A 24,616-nucleotide genomic window follows, 5' to 3' on the forward strand; every position below is an offset into this window, starting at 1 on the left:
GGCCTTTTTTTCTATTAACAAACGTTGAAGTCTCTTTACATGATAGGGAATACAGCAAACATGATTTGGCACAAGATACATAGCATTTGAATGCTAAATTAACAGCCTTAAGTTCAATTTCTCTTAGGAGACTACATGATCTTGACCACTGACTAAAACACATCAAAACTATGTGCATGATCAATTATTGATCATGTACTAATGTTGAAAGGGCTCACAGCAGTGATGGCTATTTCTAATGAACCAATTATTACTTGTATTTGAAAATATATAACAAACAGTATAGAAAGAACTTATTTATTTATTTTTTTAGAAATATCTTTACAAATATTGTAATTGTATATTCCTACACAACTCAGTTATTGAAACTGAAACAGACTTAAGATTAGAATGTTCAGATTTTGTTATTAAATCTTGGCTGCCTCGCCCTCTAAAAAAATCTATTGGTCCCTAGTAAATTATTGCATCATTGTTTTATAACAGTCTAAGAATCACTGGATAAGGTAAATAAATAGTATCAATATTAAGTATTATATCTGTTTGACACTTATTAAAAGTAGAGTGTGTGTATTCTTTTTTTTTTTAACTGACATTTATACATGTACAACAAAGTTAAGAAGTGTAGAGGTCATTACTTTAACTAAATGAAGCACATTTCATAATATTGCATACAAACATTTATAATACAAGAATACTCAATAGAGTCAAACAAAGTGAACAAGGAACCGTCGGAGACAGGTGATGCTCCCCAAAGTTGTTTTTTTTCACAATATTGCACTATATATTCAGATAAAAGGAAACGTCTTGAGGGCACAGTAGTTGGCGGACAAGAATTTTTTATATAAAATTTCAAAGGACCATAACTCTGTGAAAAATCATCCGACCAGAACCCGCTGATAATATGCACATCTCCTCTTGGTAGTGAAGATTCCCATAAAGTTTCATTGAATTCCGGTCATTAGTTGCTGAGAAATAGTCCGGACAAGAATTGCACTATATGTACAGTTAATGGAAAATTTCAAAGGGCCATAACTCTGTGAAAAATCATCCGACCAGAACCCGCTGATAATATGCACATCTCCTCTTGATAGTGAAGCTTCCCATAAAGTTTCATTGAATTCCGGTCATTAGTTGCTGAGAAATAGCCCGGACAAAAATTGGACGGACGGATGGACGGACGGACAGACAGACCAAGCGGCGACTGTATGCTGCCCCCAAAATTTTTAGGGGGAGCATAACAAATAAGCAGAACTATAAACTGAACAAAACGTGCAAAGTTTTATACACACAATCTTCTTTTAGGATATTAATATTGTTCAACAATATAAAATGCTTATATATAAACAAAATCTTGTCTTCGCAATCAGCACTATGCCTTGAGGACTGTTGACTGCATCTTGCTCTGAAATTATAGGAATAGAATACTTGGCCAGTGTACATCCCAATAAAAGTCTTAAAAAGATGCCTGAAGGGTAAGCAAACGTGTAAAAATGTGTTCAATGCAGAATTCAACCAGATCTTGTAGAAACAATCTAGTTCATAGGTTAAGTAGTTATTTGATTGTCACCAATTCATTCTCGTTTCCAATTTTTTTTTATGGAAAAGATCTCTGAACTGTGGAAGTAAAATACAAACATTTATATACATGGTGATAATAAAATGTTTAAGCATTTGGTATAATTTGTTTTTGCTAAGCACATTACGCAGAGTTTTAATATCTCAAAATAGCAATTGGTCGGTTATAACTTTTGTTGAGTATATATATAACTTAATCTACAGTTAAAGCTGGTGAAGCCTAGAGCTGTTAATGCCCTGCCTTTAAAGGTTTCGACAGTTAACAAGAGTTATGGCTCTTGCGCGGTACACTTCTCCTCAAAAACAGCTATAGATATTGGCCCGTGCTCTGTGAAAAAGGGGTTGAATGCATGCGTGTAAAGGGTCCTCCCAGATTAGCCAGTGCAGTCCGCACAGGCTAATCAGGGGCAACACTTTCCGCCTAAACTTGATTTTTGTTAAGATGAGACTTTCTTGAAACAAAAAATATCATAAAAGCGGAAAGTGTCGTCCCTGATTAGCCTGTGTAGACTGCACAGGCTAATCTGGGATTACACTTTATGCACTTGCATTAAACTCATTTTTCACAGAGCACGGCCCATGTATAAGGTATAATCTGAATACAGCTGACAGTATTCTTGATACGGCTGACCATAACTATTCACAAGAATTATAAAATTGCAATAATCTAAAAGCAAGGAAGCACTACATTTCTCCACATTGAGATGTATTTACTTATAAATGGTTTAAATGATAACTCATAGTTATTGAGATATGTCAAATAAAAAATTTTTTTTTTTTTTTTTTTGACCTTTGACCTTGAAGGATGACATTGACCTTGAACTTCCACCACTCAAAATGTGCAGCTTTATGAGAACGCCGCTTTGAATTATTTTTTTACCTTTGACCTTGAAGGATTACCTTGACCTTGAAGGATGACATTGACCTTGAACTTCCAACACTCAAAAGGTGCAGCTTTATGAGAACGTCGCTTTGATTTTTTAATATTTTTTTTACCTTTGACCTTGAAGGATTACCTTGACCTTGAAGGATGACCTTGACCTTGAACTTCCACCACTCAAAATGTGCAGCTTCATGAGAACGCCGCTTTGAATTTTTAAAAATTTTTGACCTTTGACCTTGAAGGATGACCTTGACCTTGAACTTCCACCACTCAAAATGTGCAGCTTCATGAGATACACATGCATGCCAAATATCAAGTTGCTATCTTCAATATTGAAAAAGTTATGGCCAATGTTAAAGTTTTCGGACGGACAGACACCATTTATTTGACATTTGACCTTGAAGGATGACCTTGACCTTCACCTTTTACCACTCAAAATGTTCAGCTCCATGAGATACACATGCATGCCAAATATCAAGTTGCTATCTTCAATATTGAAACAGTTAAGGCCAATGTTAAAGTTTTCGGACGGACAGACGCCATTTATTTGACATTTGACCTTGAAAGATGACCTTGACCTTTCACCACTCAAAATGTGCAGCTCCATGAGATACACATGCATGCCAAATATCAAGTTGCTATCTTCAATAGTGAAAAAGTTATGGCCAATGTTAAAGTTTTTTTCGGACGGTTGGACAGACTGACTGACATACTGACACACTTACACACTGACATACTGACGGACAGTTCAACTGCTATATGCCACCCTACCGGGGGCATAAAAAACAAGAGCTGTCTCCATAGGATGACATATGCCGCCGAAAAACACTTTGATAGAAGTTATGAGCATTTTTCGAAACCTAAACGCAGATTTCGAAACCTAAACGCGGACCCTAAGTTAATGGACAAAGGGGTCAAAATTTGTGTGCGTATGAAAAGGCCTTATACACATGCATACCAATATCAAGGTTACATCTGAAAAGACATAAAAGTTATGAGCATATTTCGAAACCTAAATGCAGATTTCGAAACCTAAACGCGGACTCTTAGTTCAAGGTCAAGGTCAAAGGGGTGAAAATTTGTGTGCGCTGTAAAGGCCTTGTCCATGTACACATGCATACCAAATGTGAAGGTTACATCTGAAGAGACATAGAAGTTATGAGCATTTTTCGAAACCTAAACGCAAAGTGTGACGAAAAGACAGACAGACGTTCCGATCACTATATGCCCTCCTTTGGGGGCATAATAAAAATGACAATTATTGCGCAATCAGTACACAGTTCACTCCCACCTTAGGTATTGCCCAATTACTGCACAGGGCTAAATTGTCTGTGAGAATTTATGCTTCAATCTCTGGTGCACGTACAGATAGGGCTTCTTGAACCGTCGACCGCACGTCTTGCAGGGATATCTGAAAAAATATGCAAGGGCTGGTATGAATTTATGTTTAATTATGTACCCCTAGTGTATATTTTAAATTCATAATTAAACTTTAATAATTTGTTTTGTTGTTACAGCCAAGGGTTCACTTCAGTTTTTGCAGCTGCAGGTGTATATTGTAATCTAACAATCGCAAACTTATATATGAACAAAGAAGGAAATCAACCATAGGTTATTCCGCAATAATTATGGGAGCACATTTCACGCATGCACTAAAACAAACAGTTAAGCCTCAGTGTGAAAATCTAAAGTTTTATCTTTGAATGTCAGGCAATAATGTAAAATAAATTAATCTCAGTATAATGTTTTCATATCTTCAATAGATCTATCGAGCAGAAACGTATTAAGACAAGTGTTCGTTTAAAGACACATTTGAACAACAAACAACCAATATACCTTAAAATGTTGATTTTAAAGCGGGTATATACGATTTTTTATATGTGTTTAATTGTAATTTATTGATAAAATATGTTACAATAACATAAAATGGGAAAGAAAAATTATACATTAAAGCCAAATTTCATAAAATGCAGCAAAGACAAATTAGCGCCCCGAGCCGATTGTGACGTACATATTTTCCTACAATAATCGAAGCATTCCTCTTTGTATTAGGATCGAAGTTAGTGTTCGTGTGTCGTATGAATAGATATCTTTGCGGGAATTCAAATAAACCGTTAAACTAAGTTTAGATTCACACCGTACATGTATGGTATACATGCTGGCGAATTCGGCTGTACAGCCGTTTTCAATTTCAGAATTAAATATCTGGCTTATTTCCCATTTTTCGACACATGTTCTTCTTAACTTTTATTTTAATTTATATTGAAATATATATATAATAATTTTTTACACATTTTATATAAATTCATAAATATTTGACAAAATCGTATATACCCGCTTTAAATGTTGATTTGCAAAGGAGGCACAAAAATTATATATGAGCTGTGCTCTACGATTACAGAGCTAATACATGAGCTTAAAGTATTGTCTCAGACTAGCATGTAAATTTCGCACAGGCTTATCTAAGACATTACTTTCCGTTTTTATGGAATTTTTCGTTTCAAGGAAGTCTTGTAAACGCAAAATCCAGTCTAGGCCAAAAGAGTTGTCCCTTTTTATTCTTTGTGGAATGCAGATGCAATAAGCCCAGTTTTCCCAGATTGAGTCTCATATGCTAGGTTTACCATACCTCATATCACTGTAGGTTTTCTTTCCAAGGTTCCTGATTTGGAGTTTTGCAGAAATACTTGTAACTACCCCACTTCTCCTGGTCAAAGGTGAAGAGATAGAAAGTTCTTTGTCAACTTTGGTTGCTTTGCTGGTTGAACTGGAATCACTCTTCAACTGAGAACTGATTTCATACATGTCTGGGTTGTTGAAAACAGATGATTCTTCAGGGTGTTTTTTAATGAGATCAGCTTCACTAGCCTCCATTTCCATCGACAAGTTGTCCAACAATAAATAGCCTCTCCCGTTGAATCTTGGTTTGTAAATTGTAGGACTGGTGTAGGTATCACTGCTGGGTACCAATTTCTTCACACTTTGTATTGTACCAGAGTGTTCCCCTTTGGGAGAAGTGTTCGTGGTAACACTGCCACGTGTGTTTTTTTCTACAGGCATTGAATGAAAATTATTATTGAGATCAGATTTTGTTTTCTTTACACTATCTGCCGAGAATTCTGTGTGAAAGGGCGAAATCTTTCTTTTCGCAAATTTTTGCGGGATTCCAGTTCTAGGAACAAGCCTACTAATGTGTTTGCAAAATTCAGTGTCATTTTCATGCATCAATCTTTCAAAAGCATCATTACATGTCTGTGACATTTCTTTGTTTTTTTTACAAGCTGATCTAGAATTCTCATAATAATACTGCAAAGACACATCAGAATCAGACGTTGACTTATTGTTGTTTACATCGGTATTGGTTGGTTTTGATTTTATCCCAAATACGCTCCCAGGTTTAGCATTTGATGACAACGTACCAAGCAAATCACGCTTTCTGCATTTAGCCTGGTGTCCTATAACCTGCTCCACAGAGGCAAACCTTTTACCACAAATGCACCGAATCATTCCACTGCAGTCACCAACAGAACCTTTCTGATCGCATTTGAACTTCTTTAGATGCGAGCTCAGCATTTTATTATCGATGAGCATCGCCCCGCATATGCACTTCACCATGTCTTCTGGATGATCTCGAAGTTTGTGGTTTCTAAGCGACACTGGGTTTGCAAACCGCTTGAGTTGACCTTCCTCGAAGTAGCAAATCTTACAGAGGTTTGTCATGTGATGTATTTTATTCATGTGCTTCAGAACGTCAGATCTGTTACCGTAGGATACGGCACATATCAGACAAGGTAGTAACTCCACTTTCGTATATTCGACTTTGCTGTGAAGGCATTCATCTTTCACTGTGCATTCATGTATACAACTGCGCTCGTCCACTGGAGTAGTTATTTTGTAGGAAGATTTGATGTTACCTACATACTCATCAACATGTTCAACATTCTCTACGTTATTGTTTTCATCACATGTTGATTGCCTGGTTTCAAAACAATTTCCAGTGTCATTAATGTTATTAGAAACACACTGTTCTTTAAACATCAGGCTGTACTGACTATGATGTGTAGATGGAAATGCATTTTCAAGCAAGTTCAAGGCATATGTGGATGTTTCTACACCATACAATGTTTTTCTGTCACCCATTTTGAACAGTCTGAAATGAGATAGAACAATATGTCAATAAATTGATATACTGAACACTCCATTGAATGTGAACAATCGATCTACTGACAATTATTTTGATCTCCTAAACACTCCATCTACTGTGAACACTCAATCTTCTGAACACTCCATCTACTGTGACCACTTCATTTACTTAACACTCAATCTACTGGGAACAATCGATCTACTAAACATTAATTTGATCTACTAAACACTCAATCTACTAAGAGCACTTGATTTAATTAACACTCAATCTACTGGGAACAATGGATCTACTGAACATTAACTTGATTTACTAAACACTCAATCTACTGTGAACACTCGATTTACTTAACACTCAATCTACTGTGAACAATGGATCTACTGAACATTAATTTGATCTACTAAACACTCAATCTACTATGAACATTCGATCTACTGAACACTCAATCTACTGTGAACAATCGATCAACTGAACACTTGGTTCAGAGATGGAAAAATTTGGAATTATTCACTGTTATGTAAAATAACACATTTACATTTCTTTCTGAAGAATTATTATTATTATGTTGTTGTTTTCATCAAAATTTGACAGGGCTGGATCCAGAGAGGACATAACTGGGGGGGCACACAATTTGTTCCATTTAACAAATGTGGGGAGGGGGGGGGGGGGGCGGCAACAATAAGTCAGTGTACAATGAACGGTCATATATTAATACGTTTACACTTAATATAGGTGATTTCAACATAAAGAAGTTAATATAAAACGCTGTCTGTTAAATATGTATAATTTTTATTTAAAATTGTAATTGACATTCAACAATACAACAAGTAACAAATACACTGTGACTCCAAATGGTAGGGGGCTGGCAGCTAAATTTAACCACACTTGAGCTGGTAGGTGGACTCTAACAGTCATCTTCATGACGAGTTCTGAAAATAAAAAAGAGAAAGTATATAGAAATGTAAAATTCAGTTGAATTAACTATTCAAACATTTTATTTAAAAATATACATAAATACTGTTGGTTTGATCAATATTTCAATTACCATATTTTATCAGAGCGTGATAAAATGTGAATATTATTAGTTAAAAATGCAAAAGCTGAAAAAGTGCACAAAACGTTGATAAAATTCAATTTTAATGAAATTAATATCTAAAATGTTTATACAGATTGGAACAGCCATACACTGTATATCATTGTATGGGCTTTTTTTGTTGTACTATTAGTATAAAGAAATGTGTTAATAAATTTACGCTCAATCTGTTTGTTCCTTTATTTCAATATTTTAGAGTTAAACATAAAAACATACTGAATAAACTTAGCGCAATAAACGCATTATAATACATTTTTAAAAATAAATTCTTACCTTAGACTCGACAACTTTGGCTCAGAATCAGACTCTGTTTTTTTTGGATAGACCAAAAAATTTATCCAGTGTTGTTGCCTTTCACTTCTGACAGTACAGTGTTAATTGGTATACTTGCCATCAAAACAAGGTTCGAGATCATCCAGATGCTTATTTAGTGTACATGACAGACGCTTAATGTTACCCAGACGCTTAAAATATCTGCCAAAAAGGAAAGCATATCGCACTAAAGAGATTCTTGCGACGGTGATAATCGAGTCTTAACGTACAACAGGTGACCCCCTGTGGATAGTAGGCAGTAAGGTTGGAGGGGGCACGTCTTCTGTCGGAAATCGGGTTAATCGGAACATCTGGCCAACTTTGTTTCACACAAAAAACACTTACACGAAAAAATAGAAGGCTTTAGCGGCTAGGGAATCACGTGTAAATCCGTGCCTGTTTCAGACAACATGTGGCACACTTTAATGTGGGAAAAACATGCAGCCGCCAATGACTGAGTGCTTAAGCTGTGTGCCATTTTGAGAACTGAGGTTGGAGGCACAGAACAACATTTCCTTGTCCTTGAAGATTAAATTTTAATTTAACACACTTCATTATATCCTTGACACTAAATGGTCAACTTCAAAACGTACAGACATCTGTGAGCTCCCAACAGTTATTTTACAGCACACACAATACATTAAAACACAACAGAGTTAGGCTAGGTTGCTAAATACATTTCTGCTATTTATTTTCTTACAAATAAGGCTACTCCACTACTTTAACTTTTAACTGAAAACTTGCAATTTTATAAACATAAAGAATGCTCGGAATTCATAGTCATTGTATCAATTGTAATTAACAACAATTAATAACAGTCATCAACAGGAACGTTTCTTGTAAATCAACTAATTCTTAAGACTTAACATCAAAGTTTAACAAAACCACTTACATTTGATAATCGTCAGATTTCGTTAAGAGAAAAGACGTTTGTTTTTAACTTTTCATTGATTGCTTTCCTCGTGCATCACGCGCAAAAACATGTCACGTGCAATGTTCGGATTTACACATTATGATAGTTCAACACTTTTATGGGAAATAGTTCAATAGTGTGTAATAAAATGCAAAATCGCGTGAAAAAAAAACAAATAAAGAAAAAAGCAACGTAATTCTATGTTACTATTCACGTTTCGAACATTTGAAATATCCTAACTCACCGGCGATGCGGTATTTTTTATTGTTCCGCAAAATACACGTTTTTACCAAAACGCTTGTTTCAAGGTGAAAGTCGTTTGCCTGACTTGTCAGCCGGCACAACAGCATATCCGAAATATTGTAGCCAAATAAAATAAACGATAAAAATGCCAACAGCGGTTGTTATAGGTGGTGGTATAAGCGGACTGTCATCTGCATATTACTTGAAGAAAAGTGCCAAATTTTCAAAGGTTAGTTGTATAACTCCATAAGTGTTAAATATTCGGACAACTTTATTTTTCGGACACTTGTCATCGCTTGCTATTATACAGGTTTTTTTACCTTATATAACAGACGCCGAATATCGGCGTCTTCCCCCACCAAACAAGGCTGTTTTTTCCCCTTTCAGAACCAAAAATTCCCCTTAAAAAAAAAAATATATTTTTTTTTAATAGAAAGCTGTGTCTCATGATTATAATATCTCAATTCTATTTCAATTTAATCTTGCCTAACGTCAGGGCTCAACATTAACTTTTGAAGCCACTTGTCCAGTCGGACAAGTAGACCATAATTTCACTTGTCCTGACCAAAAAGCAACTTGTCCTGACCATTTTATCTTATTCTGCTCAGTACTTTGCAAAAATAATGAAATAATACAAAATGCTCGAATCGTAAAGACTTGAATCGTTCAAAATACATGTAAACATAATTGTAGGCAATTTCAATACAAAAAGAACTGACTAGAATAACAGGAAAACTCAAGATTATTGATTTTTAAACATTATACAAAGCCATAATACCTGACAAAAACGTGTGTGTTGCCAACATCAAACAGAAAATGTTAAAAGTGATACATATGTACAGTACTTAACTGATATTTAAAAAAAAAATCATTCTATACATAGAGAGGACGTCACTACTTTAATTGTCTGTAAGATCGGTGTGTACAGGTGTCGTAAAATGCATATTCTTTACTAGGGAGAATAGTCTTGTTATCTTGGCAAAGAAAAAAATGTTAAGGGTTGCTTCCCTTGTGAACAGTACAGTGTAGTACATGTATCACATGGAACTAACGGAATATCTCAGGCTGCGACGATTAAACGTATACAAAATATACTCAGAAAAGTTGAGTGATATCTCAACAGAAATAATGGCTTTAAATGCATTTTTTCTAAGTTATACAATTATAATGACCACTTGTCCCGACGGACTAGCAAATTCTTTATTTACTTGTCCGGACTAACAATTTGGTTGTCCCGGACAGTCGGACTACCTTTAATGTCGAGCCCTGCTAACGTAATAAATTATGAAAAAAACAATGAATATAGTGCAAACATGTACAAATGTATTGTAATAATGAGAGAGTAAGTAAACAAATCTCCCAAAAAGGGGAACGACGCGAAAATTCCCACGCGCACAATTTTTCCCCAAAGTGGAAAATCCCGCGTAAAATTTCCCCCACATAAGGGCTAAAGGCCCCTTCCCCCACAACCCCAAAAAAAACCTTTTGTAATTAATATTGCACCAATGAATCGTCCTACACCACAAGAATCTTAATTTGTATTTTTTGTTCATATGAATTGATCTTTGATATGGTAAAATTAGAAGCTGTTTATTATTAAGTTAAACAAATAGTCTCATTTATAAGACGCGCAAAGAATTAAGAGATACTTTTTATATGGGCTAATTAAATTCTTTGGAACGTCTCATCGTTGAAGGACCTTTAATGTGTTGGAAACCAAAAAGTTAAAATTTTCATCAATTTGCATAAAATTGCAGAATAACATTACCAACTCATTCAGTTTTAATTCAGAAGTCCATTTTTACCTCAAATATCGTCAGTTCAAAGTTAGAAAGGCATAAATTCTTCAGTTAAACTTCAGCTTAAATCGCAAAACAGTCACTGACCTGTAGCCATGTCTTGAAACTGATTTAAATATGAACCAATCAGAAGAAGGCATTACGGTGTCACGTGTACGCGTAATTTTATTTAACATGAGCTTTTAACGCCGACTTTTACCTAACTAGATCTAGTATGCTAATCTTTGTCGATTAAATAAGCATATGTTCAAAACAGATATTGTGCAGTTTCTATTCTCTCTTCTAAGTTTCAGCAAGTTTTTATGCATGTCTTTTTCGCACCTCTGTCTGTGTTGTTTTATGTACTTACATTCTACGTTACATAGGAAGGTATACTGTACGATCTGTATTGATATTATTTATGTACAGTATAAAAATAAAAGATGTAATTTATTTCAGAACTTCTTAATTGTCAATTTAGAAAAAAAACAATGCTAAATTAATGCCAGAAAAGTATAACATCGGTTTACTATATAACGCTCTGCACCACAACAGAAGAACGCAAACTGTATTTTACGCTGTTTATTCTTTCACATTTAAACCAGATGCTTTACATCGAGGTCGTGTTATCGATTTATATCTACACAGCGAGCGAATCGAGAGATATTGAAAAATTGAATAGTGGTTGGATTTAAATTGCTCAGGCATGCACAATTCAAAGTGTCATTACATAATTTTTATGGAAAATTATCCAGAAATGAATTATCTACACAGGTATGTAAATATTATTGCAATCCATTGATATTAAGTGTCTTATATCGGGGCTTGAATGTTGCGCACAAAATCCTTGCGCAACAATATAGACAAAGAAAGAAAAGAGTCCAACACATTTTAAATGCCAGCCCGGTTGGACGCTCCAAATATTACCAATATATAAAGTAGCTTAATATTTGAGAGCGTCAACAAGTTGGACTAGTTAAGCAAACTGCTGCAAAGTAATGTTTGTTCTATAACCAGTGATTCATTTTGCAGTGCCAGACGCACGTTTTTTTCTGGAGACACATCTTTTTCAAACATGTGCGTTCTCGGGACGCATTGTTTAAAAACTCCGAATTTCAACGTCGTCAAAGTTGTACATGATACCGAGTACGATTCGCGGATGTTAGCAAAACAAATGTCAACACCGTTTTGAAAAGTAGAACGGAAGTCACATTACTACATTGGGAATGTAATACGCGTATTTTGATTGGTTGAAATATATCGATTAATTAATCAGTTACAGCGTTTTATTAAAAGTTTGTTGGACGATTAATTGGCTGTCCCGGATTGTAAACAAAGAAAATGCGACCGAAAAAAGTTTTCAAAATTGATCCTCAACAATTTAAACTCGCTGTGTAGATATTTATCGATAACACAGCCTCAATGTAAACCATGTGGTTTAAAAATGAAGAATAAACGGCAGAAAAAGCAGTTTGAGTTCGTCTGTTGTGAGCGCAGACAGTTATTATTTATATAGTAAAGCGATGTTATCAGTATTTTCTGGATTAATTGAGCAGTGTTGTTTTTTCTAAAGTGACAATTAAAATTTGCAATTTCTGAAATAAAAAGCATCTTTTATTTGAATACGGTACATACCAGGTTTTTTTTTCTCCACTTTTTGGGAAGATATCGATAGCCCATGGCTTTGGAATTGGGAATTTTATCGGCATTTTCATGAAATTGGGAAAATAAATTCATTAGCCTTTTTTCCACACGAAAAGTCCACCGATTAGGGAAATACTAAATTTGATTTAACTCTTTATAATCATTCAAATTAAAAGAAAAAAATCATATAATACTTTGTTAGATGTAATTGATTTAAAATTGAGATAAAATAAACATAAGACTTCTTTCTAAAAAAAAAAAAAAAAAAAAAAAAAAAAAATTTTTTTTTTGCAATTGGGAATTTTTGCCACATTTTGGGAAAAAAGTATACTTTTTGGGATTGGGAACATAGCCGAATTTCGGCTATAAAATCAGGCCAAAAAAAAACCTGCATACATTATAGTGATACAGATCATAAAGTATTCCGTCCTATGTTACGTAGAATGTAAGTACATATAACAACACAGACATCTGCTGTTTATATAGCTAAAGAAACTTCAGCGTACAGTTTATATAGAATTGACAGACCTGTACGCTGAAGCCAACCCCGTACCAAAGTCAACCAGAGTCATAACATATTTATGTCACGCTATAATTCAAAGAAAGTTCATTTTCTTGGACACATTTCTACATATTTTGGTGAATGAGTATAAATTACTGCATCGGGGATTATTTTAAGATTCAAATGTTTCAAATGCATCTTACAATATATGAAAATAACTCTCATCAGTCTGAAATTCACTATTTTTACCCCATTGTCGCTTTGTCATGTGACGAGTTTTCATTTGGATACTTTCGGATCGACCTTGATATATTTTGCTGAAATTGTAAACATTACTTTCGTTTTCTGAAATCTATTATTTGTGATAAACAACTTACGCTTGGTGGATTATAAGACTGATTTCAGTGTGAATCAGGTAGTTTTAAATAATTTTTACTTTGAGTTTGTATTTACACTACAATTTGTTTACAAAACAAGCCAGAATAATCTAAAATACTGGGAAATGTCATTTTAAATTTGAAAACACTTTAGCACATGGTATGTTACTAAAAATAGAAATAACGTCATATGACCGTGGAATCTCGGGAGATTCGCATTTCAAGTAAGTCTGCCACATCGCTGCTTTTCTCGATATGTAAAAGCAGAAAAGATAAATTTTAAATGTTTAAGATAGTATTTTGTGAAAGAATATATCAGTTAAATGTGAAAAATGTCAATCTTTCCGATCAAGTGGTTGATTTGGGCCAATAACTGCATTTAAAAGCTGTTTTGGACCGGTCTTTGTTAATTGTCAACTTTTAGGGAATTTCTGGTTGACTTTCCTAATGGGGTCGGTCCATAACTATAAAGTCGCGCCAGTCAAAAATCATAAAAAGCGACATTTACAGTTATGGTAGCCAGAACTACTGTTGATACTACTTTTGACCAAAAAAATATAAACACTAGTCATCGAATTTATTAAAAGTCTAGACAGTCCTAATTGTTAAAGATGTTAAAAGTTCTCTGTTTAAGATGTTATATGTTTCACTGTTTGTTAATGTTATTAAAAGTAAAACAAATAAAGATTTTACTTGCTATAAACCGATTTTAGCTGTAAAATTGAATAAAAGAGCCCTTGGCTAAGGTGTATCATGTTAAGTAGATTATTTGTAACGAATTTACAAAGACACAATCTGGGACCCATTGTTTTCAGTTTGGACCCATTGTTTCAAAATATGAGAGTCCCAGGGACTCATTGATGTAGATTTCAAAATGAATCACTGCTATAACTGACAAATAGTAGTCCATATAGAGTACAGATTTCTTGAGTATCATTAAACAGACGTTGTTCTTAACCATTTAAGGAAAGCGACGGATAAACTTCAAAAACACATACATTTAACTGCATGGCAGCCTACAGACATTATCCTTTGCATTCAACTTGAAAAACACGACGATGTTTCAGCACACTATTCTTGCGGACATTTTCATTTTGAAATTTCAAACAGTGTAAATATTCAACATCGTTATCGACTTAGGTTACATCAAATATTACGATGAGCAAACGATTGGTGTACTGCTTATAACCTAATGTTTTTCCCTTTTTGCATGGTGCTGTGCCAAGCCGCCTTTCTTAAGCTCCACTCTGCCCTTTTCAAATGCAAAAGCCGCCATGTGCCCTTATTAATAAATCTTAATTGCTCCTTTACCAAACTTCTTAGTCGACCAGTATTAGAGTATGGTCCCAAGGATGCTAAGATGCCTACGGTTGTGAATTAGTCAGAAGTGAATAACACCGTTTCAATATTATATTATTTCAGTGGCTTTGACATACCAAGCACACTAATCGGTCTGTAATGTGTACTCCTCTACGTTTTATGACAAAAACCAAGTGTAATCGTCATGGAAATTGTGCATTTAATGCGTAATACTGTTATATCAAAACATATTTCTACATGTAATTTTAATTAAAAAAACAGACAAGTTGTATTTTTATTGTTATGGTCTTTAAGATAATTAATTATTGAAACAATTACTGTACCGTATACTAATTAAATAATGTGCGAATCGCAATTAGGCGGACATATACGATTTTGCATCGCTATGCGCACCTGTCGCTTATGTCATTTTAACATGATAGTGGACAATACAGAAAATAAATGTGGCTCTTGGCAAAAACGGTAAATAACGATCAAATTAACGATGGTCATCATAACGTTTTGGGGAATTATTGAAATGTCCTGTGATAATTAACAATGCATAAAACATTTTAGATACCAACAACTTAATTATTAGTAATTACTCAGTGGATGTATGTCAGGGAAACAAGTGTTTGCAAATTACTGAATTAGCGTTCATTTAAACTTATTAATCAATTACCCGATTGACTTGATACTTCACATGTGTATTGGCTTCAGACAGTTGATTTCCCCTATTAAAATTGGGGTCACTAGATCAAAGGTCAAGGTCACTGATACACATTAAGAGTACAATCGTTTCCTATCAATAACTCATCAACTGATTCACCGATTGGCTTGATACTTCTTATGTGCATTGGCCTTGGGAAGTAGATGACTCCTCTTGAAATTGGAGTCACTAGGCCAAAGGTCAAGGTCACTCTTGCACACTTAAGTGTGAAATCATTTCCCATCAATAACTCGTCAACTGATTCACCGATAGACTTGATTCTTCACATGTGCATTGGCCTTGGACAGTAGATGACCCTTATTGAAATTGGGGTCACTAGGTCAAAGGTCAAGGTCACTGTTAAACAGTAAGTGTGAAATTGTTTTCGATCAATAACTGGTCAACTGATTCATCGATTGGCTTGATACTTCACATGTGCATTGGCCTTGCACAGTAGATGACCCCTATTAAAATTGGGGTCACTCTGTCAAAGGTCATGATCACTGGCACAATAAGTGCAAAAAGCGTTTCTGATCAATCACTCGTCAACAATACAACTTATACTTCCCATGCGCATTGGCCTTGGGCAGTAAATGACCCCTATCAAAATTGGAGTGACTAGGTCAAAGGTCAATGTCACTGTCACAATTTATGTTAAAATTGTTTCCGATCAATAACTCATCAACGTATTGACCGATTGGCTTGATACTTCACATGCGCATGGGCCTTGGACAGTAGATGACCCCTATTGAAATTTGAATCACCAGTTCAAAGCCATGTTTGGCAGGGCATATGTCTCCGACCGCGGAACACTTGTTATTCTTGAGTCCTCAAACAGAGTTGGTGGTTGGAATAAAACAGTTATGTCTGAAGGTGGTGCTAAAATATTTTTCCAGGATGGATAGGGCATATGGACTTGTGCTATTTTTGATAACTGCTTTTTTAACAATAGAAAACATTATTATATTATAAAATATTAAAAGGGTTTATTTTACCTTCTTTCAGATAATTATTCTTGAGGCCTCGAATCGAGTTGGTGGTTGGATTAAAACAGTAACGTCTGAAGGTGGAGCCAAAATGGAGCTGGGTCCCAGGAGTCTGAGAGCCACTGGCATACCAGCTGGCTTCAACAGCCTCTGTTTAATTGAAGATCTTGGTCTGTCTAAGGATGTGATTCACGTATCTAGGCATGAACCGGCAGCGCAGAATCGATTTATTTATGCAAAAGGAGCATTACACAAGCTTCCAAATAAGTTTTCAGCTTTCTTCAAGAAGCAGGCACCGTTTTCAGCACCTCTGTTTCTGCACTCGTTTCGAGATATTTTAACAAAGCCGTCAGAACTCGAGGATGAATCAGTGTACGACTTTGTCACTCGGAGGTTTCATGCCGAGCTTGCAGAGTTTGCGGTCGATCCTTTGTGCAGAGGCATATTTGCTGGCGACTGTAGAAAACTTAGCTTGCACTCGTGTTTTCCGTTATTAAGAGAGGCGGAAAAAGTTGGTGGAGGGCCTGTCATTAAAGGGTTGCTTAAGATTAGTAGACGCCCAATTCCACCTAGGAGACAATCCACCTTGTTTGATACCATGAGAAAGGAGACCTGGTCAGCGTTTTCGTTCCGCCAAGGGCTTCAAACCTTACCAGAAACTTTGAGAGATTCTCTTACATCTTCGCAAGGGGTTGAATTAGTCCTTGACACACCTTGCTCTGAAGTGATGTTTGATGATGGCAAAGCAAAGATTGTTATAAATGGGGAAACTTTGGATGCTGACCATGTAGTGTCCAGTATTTTCGCTCCAGATTTTGCAAGTCTCTTGAATCAAGAACAGCAGAATTTGAAGGAGAATTTGAGTAAAATTTCTGCAGTGAATGCTGTGGTGGTTTGTGTTGAGTTTGATGGACAAGTTGTACCTCCCACACCGGGGTTTGGACATCTGTTGCCCTCAAGCGAGGACAAGGCGGTGCTTGGGGTTATATACGACTCCTGTACATTTCCCACCCATGATCGGACTGACAGGCCTGGGAGCAGGTATCCTGGGTTTTTGCTTTGTATAATTTGCATGCCCCCATGGATTTGGGGGCATTAAATGTTGCACTTGTCTGTCCTTAAATACGTGCCAAAGCTTCTGTGTTGAATACCTTAATTTGCTGAGTGGATTACGCTCAAACTTCACAGCCAAATGACCATACTTGTTAGCTCGACTATTATATATGAAATATATATAGTGGAGCTATCCTACTCACCCCGGGGTCGGCGTTTCCGTTTCCGTGCAAATGTTAAAGTTTTTGTACTACCTCGAATATTTTCAATGTCCCTGGACAAATTGCTTTTATATTTTGCATACTTGTTTACCATCATGACCCCAACCTATAAACAAGAGCAGACAACTGTATCAAGCATTTTGACAGAGTTATGGCCCCTTTTATACTTAGAATGTGCATATTATTGATAAATCTATGTTAAAGTTTGCGTACTACCCCAAATATTTCCTGTGTCCCTTGACATATTGCTTTCATTTTTTGCATACTTGTTTACCATCATGACCCCAACCTACAAACAAGAGCAGACAACTGTATCAAGCATTTTGACAGAATTATTGCCCCTTTTATACTTAGAATATGCATATTATTGATAAATCTATGTTAAAGTTTGTGTACTACCCCAAATATTTCTCGTGTCCCTTGACATATTACTTTCATATTTTGCATACTTGTTTACCAACATGGATTCCACCCAAACAAAACTCCACGCCCCAATCCCAAATCCCTGCCCCCCCCCCCCCGCCAACTCCCCTCCCCAATTTTTTTTTTTTCCTTTTTTTTTTTTAAAGATCGTCTAATAAATGACCACACCCCACATTATACCCCCCTCTCAACCCTCCCTACCCCCCCCCCCCCAAAAAAAATACAATGAAAAATTATTTGTATTTTCCTTTCTTTATTTTTGAAAGATCATCTCATAAATTATGAACAATTTCCCCATGATGGCTTACGTTATATCGTCAAGCACTTGAATAGTCTCTTGTTTGATGATCATAATAAAGGTAATTTTGGTAGCAACGTTTTTTGGCAGAATTATGGTCTTTTGTGTGCTTTTCTGCTGTATAAACTATAGTTGCCTGAAATTTTGTTTAAATGTGTAGATGATCATAAAGACAGAAATTTTGGCTGCTATGAGTTTTTGCTGAATAATGGCCCTTTGTCTAACTCTTTTTGCCTGCAGTAGAATATATGGTGGATTTGTCTCAGTCCAAGCATGTGATGTGGGGGTATCAATGTTATTGAAAAATGTGTAGTTTATTTAATGTTTATACATTTGGGCCATGCTCTGACAAATGGGGGTTTAATGAATGTGCAAAGTGTTGTCTGCACAGGCTAATCAGGGACAACACTTTCCACCTAAACTAGATTTTTGCTAAGAAGAGACTTTCTTAAAACAAAATATATCATAAAAAGGAAAAAGTGTCATCCCTGATTAGCCTGTGCTCACTGCACAGGCTAATCTGGGACAACACTTAATGCAAATGCATTAAACCCCCTTTGCACAGAGAACTGCCCATTTATAACTTGTACTTCAGGGTAAATGTATTACTTCATATTATACACTGATTGTTAGCATTACCTTACCTGGAACAAAAAATATGCTTTTCATTAACTTTTCAAAGAAACATTCTACCAGTGTTGTTATTAACAAATCTTTAAATACACCAATAGCAGGAACTTTTCATATTCAGTCAGTAAAATCATACCTTAAAAGTGAACATCCTGTGGTATATTGTATCATGAAAATCAACCATATGACATCAAATGATCAACATGGTGATTTTTTCTCCCATATCCCACAAAAAACATTAAATTACGTGTCTTTTTACAATACTAACCTGAGACAGTTAAATAAAGGATCATTAAGACAAGAGTTCTTGTTGTTTTGCTAAAAATGCTTCAAATTTGAGAATACAAGTGTTTCCAGTATTATATTTACTAAGAACTTAAATGGATGGGGAATGGCAAAAAATATTGTGCTGTAAAAAAAATAATATTTTTTTTTAATCTTCCATTGGGAATTTTTAGCTCTCATTTGGGACAAATAACTACTTTTTTTTTTTTTTTTCCATTGGAAATGGGGTTGATTATTGAACCCAATTTTAAATGAAAAAAACACACTGCTGCATGTTGTAAGTATGATATTAAATGTAATCAATTCACTATTGACACAGTTAACTATATGACAACTGGTCTTTCACATATTCCCAGTGAATAGAGTTGTCACCCTTTGGGTTAGGGTTAGGGTTGTCACCCTTTCCCACTTAGAGGCAAAGTGCAAATGGCTATACGCAACTAGCATAAAACCAGAACAGACTGCAAGTAATTTGCGTTTTTTTTCAGGCTGTAATCTGTTTGCAGCTCATCAGTATATTAGGGCTAGAAATGAAGCCTTTAAAACATGAATATAGTAAAAAAAGTATTTAATTTAATGCCCCGTTAATACTAAAAAATCAACGGAAATTACGTAAAGCATTTCCTAAAATAAAGTTACTCAATAAAAAATCAATGTTCCTTATAGAAATAGCAAAAATTTCAAATCAAGATGTGGTCTGGTAGCATAGATGTTTGTAGACTAGATATAAAATGCATGTTTTTATTTTTTCGTGTCACAATTAATTCCATTTTAATTTCCCGCATCGATATCTATTCATACGACACAAGAACACTAACATGGTACCATTTTAGTGTTCTTGTGTCATATGAATAGATATATTTGCGGGCAATTTAAATGGAATTAATTGTGTCACAAAAAAATAAAAACGTGCATTTATATCTTCAAACATCTATGTTACCAGACCACATCTGGCGTTGAAATTTCGGCAATTGCTACATGGAACCTTGATTTTTTATTTTTAGCTTGGCTGTTTTCGGAGAAAACCTGAGGTATTGTAATAGCCAGCTGGTCGTGTCGTTCGCCGTCCTCCGTCCGCGTTGTGCTAAAACCTTGACATTTTGCTCTAAAATGCAAGTGCTTCCACCTGAAACTTTGAAACTTCATATGTAGATGCACCTTGATGAGTTCTACATGCCACACCCATTTTTGAATCACTAGGTGAAAGTTCATTGTCACTGTGACCTCTAAAAAAAAAAAAATTCTGACAAGCTTTCATTTATTCAAAACTGCACCCGCAGTCGAGCATTGGCACCCGTTATGCGGTGCTCTTGTTTAACTTTATTTTACAAAATATTGTACGAAATTTTTGTTGATTCTGAGTAGTGATGGGTCTTTAATTTGATTTTCTACGGGACAAGAATTAGGTCAAAATGCATATATGAGTGGTAAAGGATTAACAGTTTCTGTATTGTGTTTCAATATTTCAGGTACACAATAATGCTTGGAGGGGCTTGGTTCGATGATCTCAAAGCAGTTGTTCCATCAATGACGGACGGAGCGCTCGGCCAATACGCTGTCAAAGCGTTACAAAAACACCTCGGCTTTACACAAACACCAACAAAAATCAAAGTAGAAGTAATGAAAAACTGCATCCCCCAGTATTTTATCGGTCACGAAAACATACTAGAGGACGTTTTTGCAGAAATTCGAGCTGAGAGACTTCCGTTAAGTCTGGTTGGTTCGTCATATCGAGGTCCATCGATTCATGACTGTATGAATAACGCAAGAGTGGAAATTGAACGTGTCACTGGGGCCTCATTATTGTGAAACTATGCATGATATTATTTTAATGTCCCACACCACTATTTATGTTTCCTACCACTATAGTGGGGGACATATTGCTTTTGCCCTGTCTGTTGGTTTGTTGCTTTGTTTGTTTGTGCAAACTTTAACATTTGCCATAACTTTTGCAATATTGAAGATAGCAACTTCATATTTGGTGTGCATGTGTATCTCATGGAGCTGCACATTTAGAGTGGTGAAAGGTCAAGGTCATCTTTCAAGGTCAAATATATGGGTCAAAATCGCTCATTTAATATACACTTTTGCAATATTGAAGATAGCAACTTGATATTTGGCATGCATGTGTATCTCATGGAGCTGCACATTTTTAGTGGTGAAAGGTCAAGGTTATCCTTCAAGGTCAAGGGTCAAATATATGGCTTCAAAGTGGTGCAGTAGGGGACATTGTGTTTCTCACAAACACATCTCTTGTTTATTGTGAAATGCCATTGTTGTGTTAGATGATAGTTTTGGTTTTGGAATTGGTTGTCTGAGATTTGAAATGTTATAATTTATTACCTGTAGAGCTACATTAATACAGTAGGAAATAGTGTAGATGTTGTTGCACTTGTATTTTTATGCACTTGTTTTTTAAATATTTGTATAATATTCTGTAGGGTTTAGGATAATGTAAGAGGTTTTTGTATTACAAATAATGACCTTTTATTATACCTCTGCTGGAAAAAAATACTTTCACATTTTTCTACTTCAAATACCTCATCGTACGTGAAGATATGCAAGAAGTTTTCATGACCAGTAATCATTAGTAGTGTGTCTTCTCTGAGCCATTTTTTTGCCAGTTGATATACATTTTTGTAACTTTTTGGAGTTATATTCTGACTGATTTCTTAAGCAATTCTATTGAAACTTAAAACATGTTATGGTCATGAAGTATAGATAAAAAGACGCTTTTTTCATGATCGACGCGCACTCTGTTCATGTTTTATGCTGTTTGGTGCTATTCTGTTCAGGTTTTATGCTGTTTGCTGCTGATCAGTATTAAACGTTTGGAAATTAAGCATTTAATACTTGAATCTAGTAAGATTATTAAACAAATAGGTCTTTGATTTTAAATATTTTAGGGGACTACACATGCGTCAAAATACATATCTAAGTGGTAAAGGGTTAAACTTATTGAATGTTATAAGATAATAATTAAATGTTCTAAGTTTGTGCAGGGATTCTTCATTTCTCAAGCAATTAAATAGAAGCTTCAAATATGTCATTACATTTACTATAGTTGTGCAAGACACTTTAAATCCATTTATGCCTAGCGTCTAGAAAAAAGGCCTTGGCAAACAGCGTAGACACAGATGAGACGCATGATGCGGCGTCTCATCTGGGTCTGCGCTGTTTGCTTAAAGGAATTTCTGTAAGAAATATTCTAAATATAGAAATAAATATACTAGACATCCCTAATTTTGGAAATAAATTGATCCAATTTAGAAGGATGGGAGAGTCCACTAGGCATAAATGGGTTAAATCCCAAATGCCCAACACTGAGTTATTTGCTCTTGGCTGGCAAAGCATTGCATGGATATTAGTTACTTTTGTGACAAAGCTTAAGTTTTTATTAGCAAGCAGGTTCAATCTATATTGCAGTCCTTTGATTTTATTCTATTAAATTATAAAACAAGAAATGTCTTATAGAGATATATGGCTTTGATTGTGGTTGGTGTTGATGAAAAATCAAAAGTTACATACATGAGACAAAGATAGAAAATGCTTTTTTCTGCGTGGTTCTTAGCTGCATCACATGCAAATCAATTACAGGGTGTTGTGCCAGATTTCAAGGCTTATTACGCTTTATTAAATATTATTGATCATATATGTAATTGATACAGAATATAAAAACACAAAAATAATGGAATAACATAAAAACATATGTCAATCATACGTATGTATTTGAAATATTTATACACGTGTTCTTAGAACAGACCTGTTTAGTGGTTTGTCGGACGACATTATTTGATTTGATTGTTAATAGTATCTTGAATCATCGGCTCATGCTTAATACAGTGGTCTATATAGTGGAATATTTCTAGTTACATTAAGCAAAACTGGTACTTATTATGCCCCCCTTCGAAGAAGAGGGGGTATATTGCTTTGCTCATGTCGGTCGGTCGGTCAGTCCGTCCACCAGGTGGTTTCCGGATGATAACTCAAGAACGCTTGGGCCTAGGATCATGAAACTTCATAGGTACATTGATCATGACTCGCAGATGACCCCTATTGATTTTGAGGTCACTAGGTCAAAGGTCAAGGTCACAGGTGAAGGTCACAGTTACTGGAAATAGGCATTTTAAGGATTTAGCATGGTTCAAACAAGGGAAACAACTACCGTTTTTGCATGTTCTTTTTGTTACAGCATTTGCCTCCCTTGTAATATAATTAAATTTTACCAAATGTAAGACTAACTGCATTTTTGTAATGCATGCTACTACTGCTGCTGCTGCTGCTGCTGCTGCTGCTACTACTACTACTACTACTACTACTACTACTACTACTTCTACACCACCACCACCACCACAACCACCACCACCGTTCACAGTGACAAAAAACGTATTCACACAATGGCTGCTACTACAACTTATAGCCCATATAGGGGGGCATGCATGTTTTACAAACAGCCCTTGTTATTGAAGTGTTGAAAACACATTAATATCTTCGATTGACATAACATAATACTATTGCGGATCATTTCATTCAAGAACTTTCTGGTCAAAATAAACTTTAAGTTCATCTAGTTAACGCGATAGTGTTGTTACTCACCCCGTACTGACCTTGATACCTTGCGGGTTGGAATGCAATCCATTAAAGTGAGGTAACGATTCCACTGCTGGAACGACGGCTTTTTTAAAGCTTTATAAACTTACATCTTTAATGGTCAAACTCGAAAACAATTAACAATATTTTCGCCAAAGCGGTTAAATTTATTAAAAGAAATATTTTGTGAAATATTCGTTGAATTTGGGTATTTATGTTACTTTAATATGTCAAAGCTATTGTTGTTTATTATACCTCAGAAGGGAGTTGTTATATAGGAGCCACTCTGTCATTATGGGTACATGTAAGTGGATGTGTCTGCATGAACTGTTACAAGTATGTTTAATCTATTTCTTTAGCATTTCTTTACTGATTTTATTTGTAAATCAATAATTGCATTATCATGAAGTTGAGATGTTCAAGACAGTTGTAATTTCGTGGCCAATTATCCACACATTCTTGAGTTGTGTGCCCTTGAAATTAGCTACAATATAAAGAAGTGAAACTCCAACTGCTGGAGCTGTATTGAATTTTCATTAAAAACAATTAGTTGAAGTTCATGATCATGGCAGTACAACAGCATGTTGTTACCACTGTACAATGTAGATATGCAACACACTTCTTCCATCCCCAGAGATCTCCACCACATTTCTGACGTGTT

At 35.3% G+C, this 24,616-nt stretch overlaps 2 protein-coding genes across 2 annotated transcripts; one reads left to right on the forward strand and one right to left on the reverse strand.

Annotated features, from left to right (window-relative positions):
- Window positions 1–285: 285 nt before the first annotated feature.
- LOC127839142 (uncharacterized) lies at window positions 286–6,625 on the reverse strand. Its single transcript, XM_052367342.1, has 3 exons — window positions 5,088–6,625; window positions 3,750–3,869; window positions 286–1,402 (listed from the first exon to the last, which is right to left on the reverse strand). Exons 1-2 carry the CDS (start codon window positions 6,596–6,598, stop codon window positions 3,779–3,781), a joined length of 1,602 nt encoding a protein of 533 aa, XP_052223302.1. The 5' UTR covers window positions 6,599–6,625; the 3' UTR covers window positions 286–1,402; window positions 3,750–3,778.
- A 2,605-nt stretch (window positions 6,626–9,230) lies between these two features.
- On the forward strand, window positions 9,231–23,074 carry LOC127838784 (protoporphyrinogen oxidase-like). The gene is made up of 3 exons (XM_052366774.1): window positions 9,231–9,389; window positions 16,475–17,496; window positions 20,835–23,074. Exons 1-3 carry the CDS (start codon window positions 9,306–9,308, stop codon window positions 21,172–21,174), a joined length of 1,446 nt encoding a protein of 481 aa, XP_052222734.1. The 5' UTR covers window positions 9,231–9,305; the 3' UTR covers window positions 21,175–23,074.
- The last annotated feature ends 1,542 nt before the right edge of the window (window positions 23,075–24,616 follow it).

The sequence above is a fragment of the Dreissena polymorpha genome, chromosome 7 (assembly GCF_020536995.1).
Source record: "Dreissena polymorpha isolate Duluth1 chromosome 7, UMN_Dpol_1.0, whole genome shotgun sequence".
NCBI lineage: Eukaryota > Metazoa > Mollusca > Bivalvia > Myida > Dreissenidae > Dreissena > Dreissena polymorpha.

What these genes read in the sequence shown, in the direction of transcription:
- LOC127839142 (XM_052367342.1), bottom strand. Translation starts at nt 6,598, where the DNA reads ATGGGTGACAGAAAAACATTGTATGGTGTAGAAACATCCACATATGCC. An exon ending in AAAACCTACAGTGATATGAG is followed by an intron (nt 3,870 to 5,087) that starts GTATGGTAAACC and finishes ATATTTTTTCAG; the next exon opens with ATATCCCTGCAAGACGTGCG.
- LOC127838784 (XM_052366774.1), top strand. Translation starts at nt 9,306, where the DNA reads ATGCCAACAGCGGTTGTTATAGGTGGTGGTATAAGCGGACTGTCATCT. An exon ending in AAAGTGCCAAATTTTCAAAG is followed by an intron (nt 9,390 to 16,474) that starts GTTAGTTGTATA and finishes ACCTTCTTTCAG; the next exon opens with ATAATTATTCTTGAGGCCTC. An exon ending in ACTGACAGGCCTGGGAGCAG is followed by an intron (nt 17,497 to 20,834) that starts GTATCCTGGGTT and finishes TCAATATTTCAG; the next exon opens with GTACACAATAATGCTTGGAG.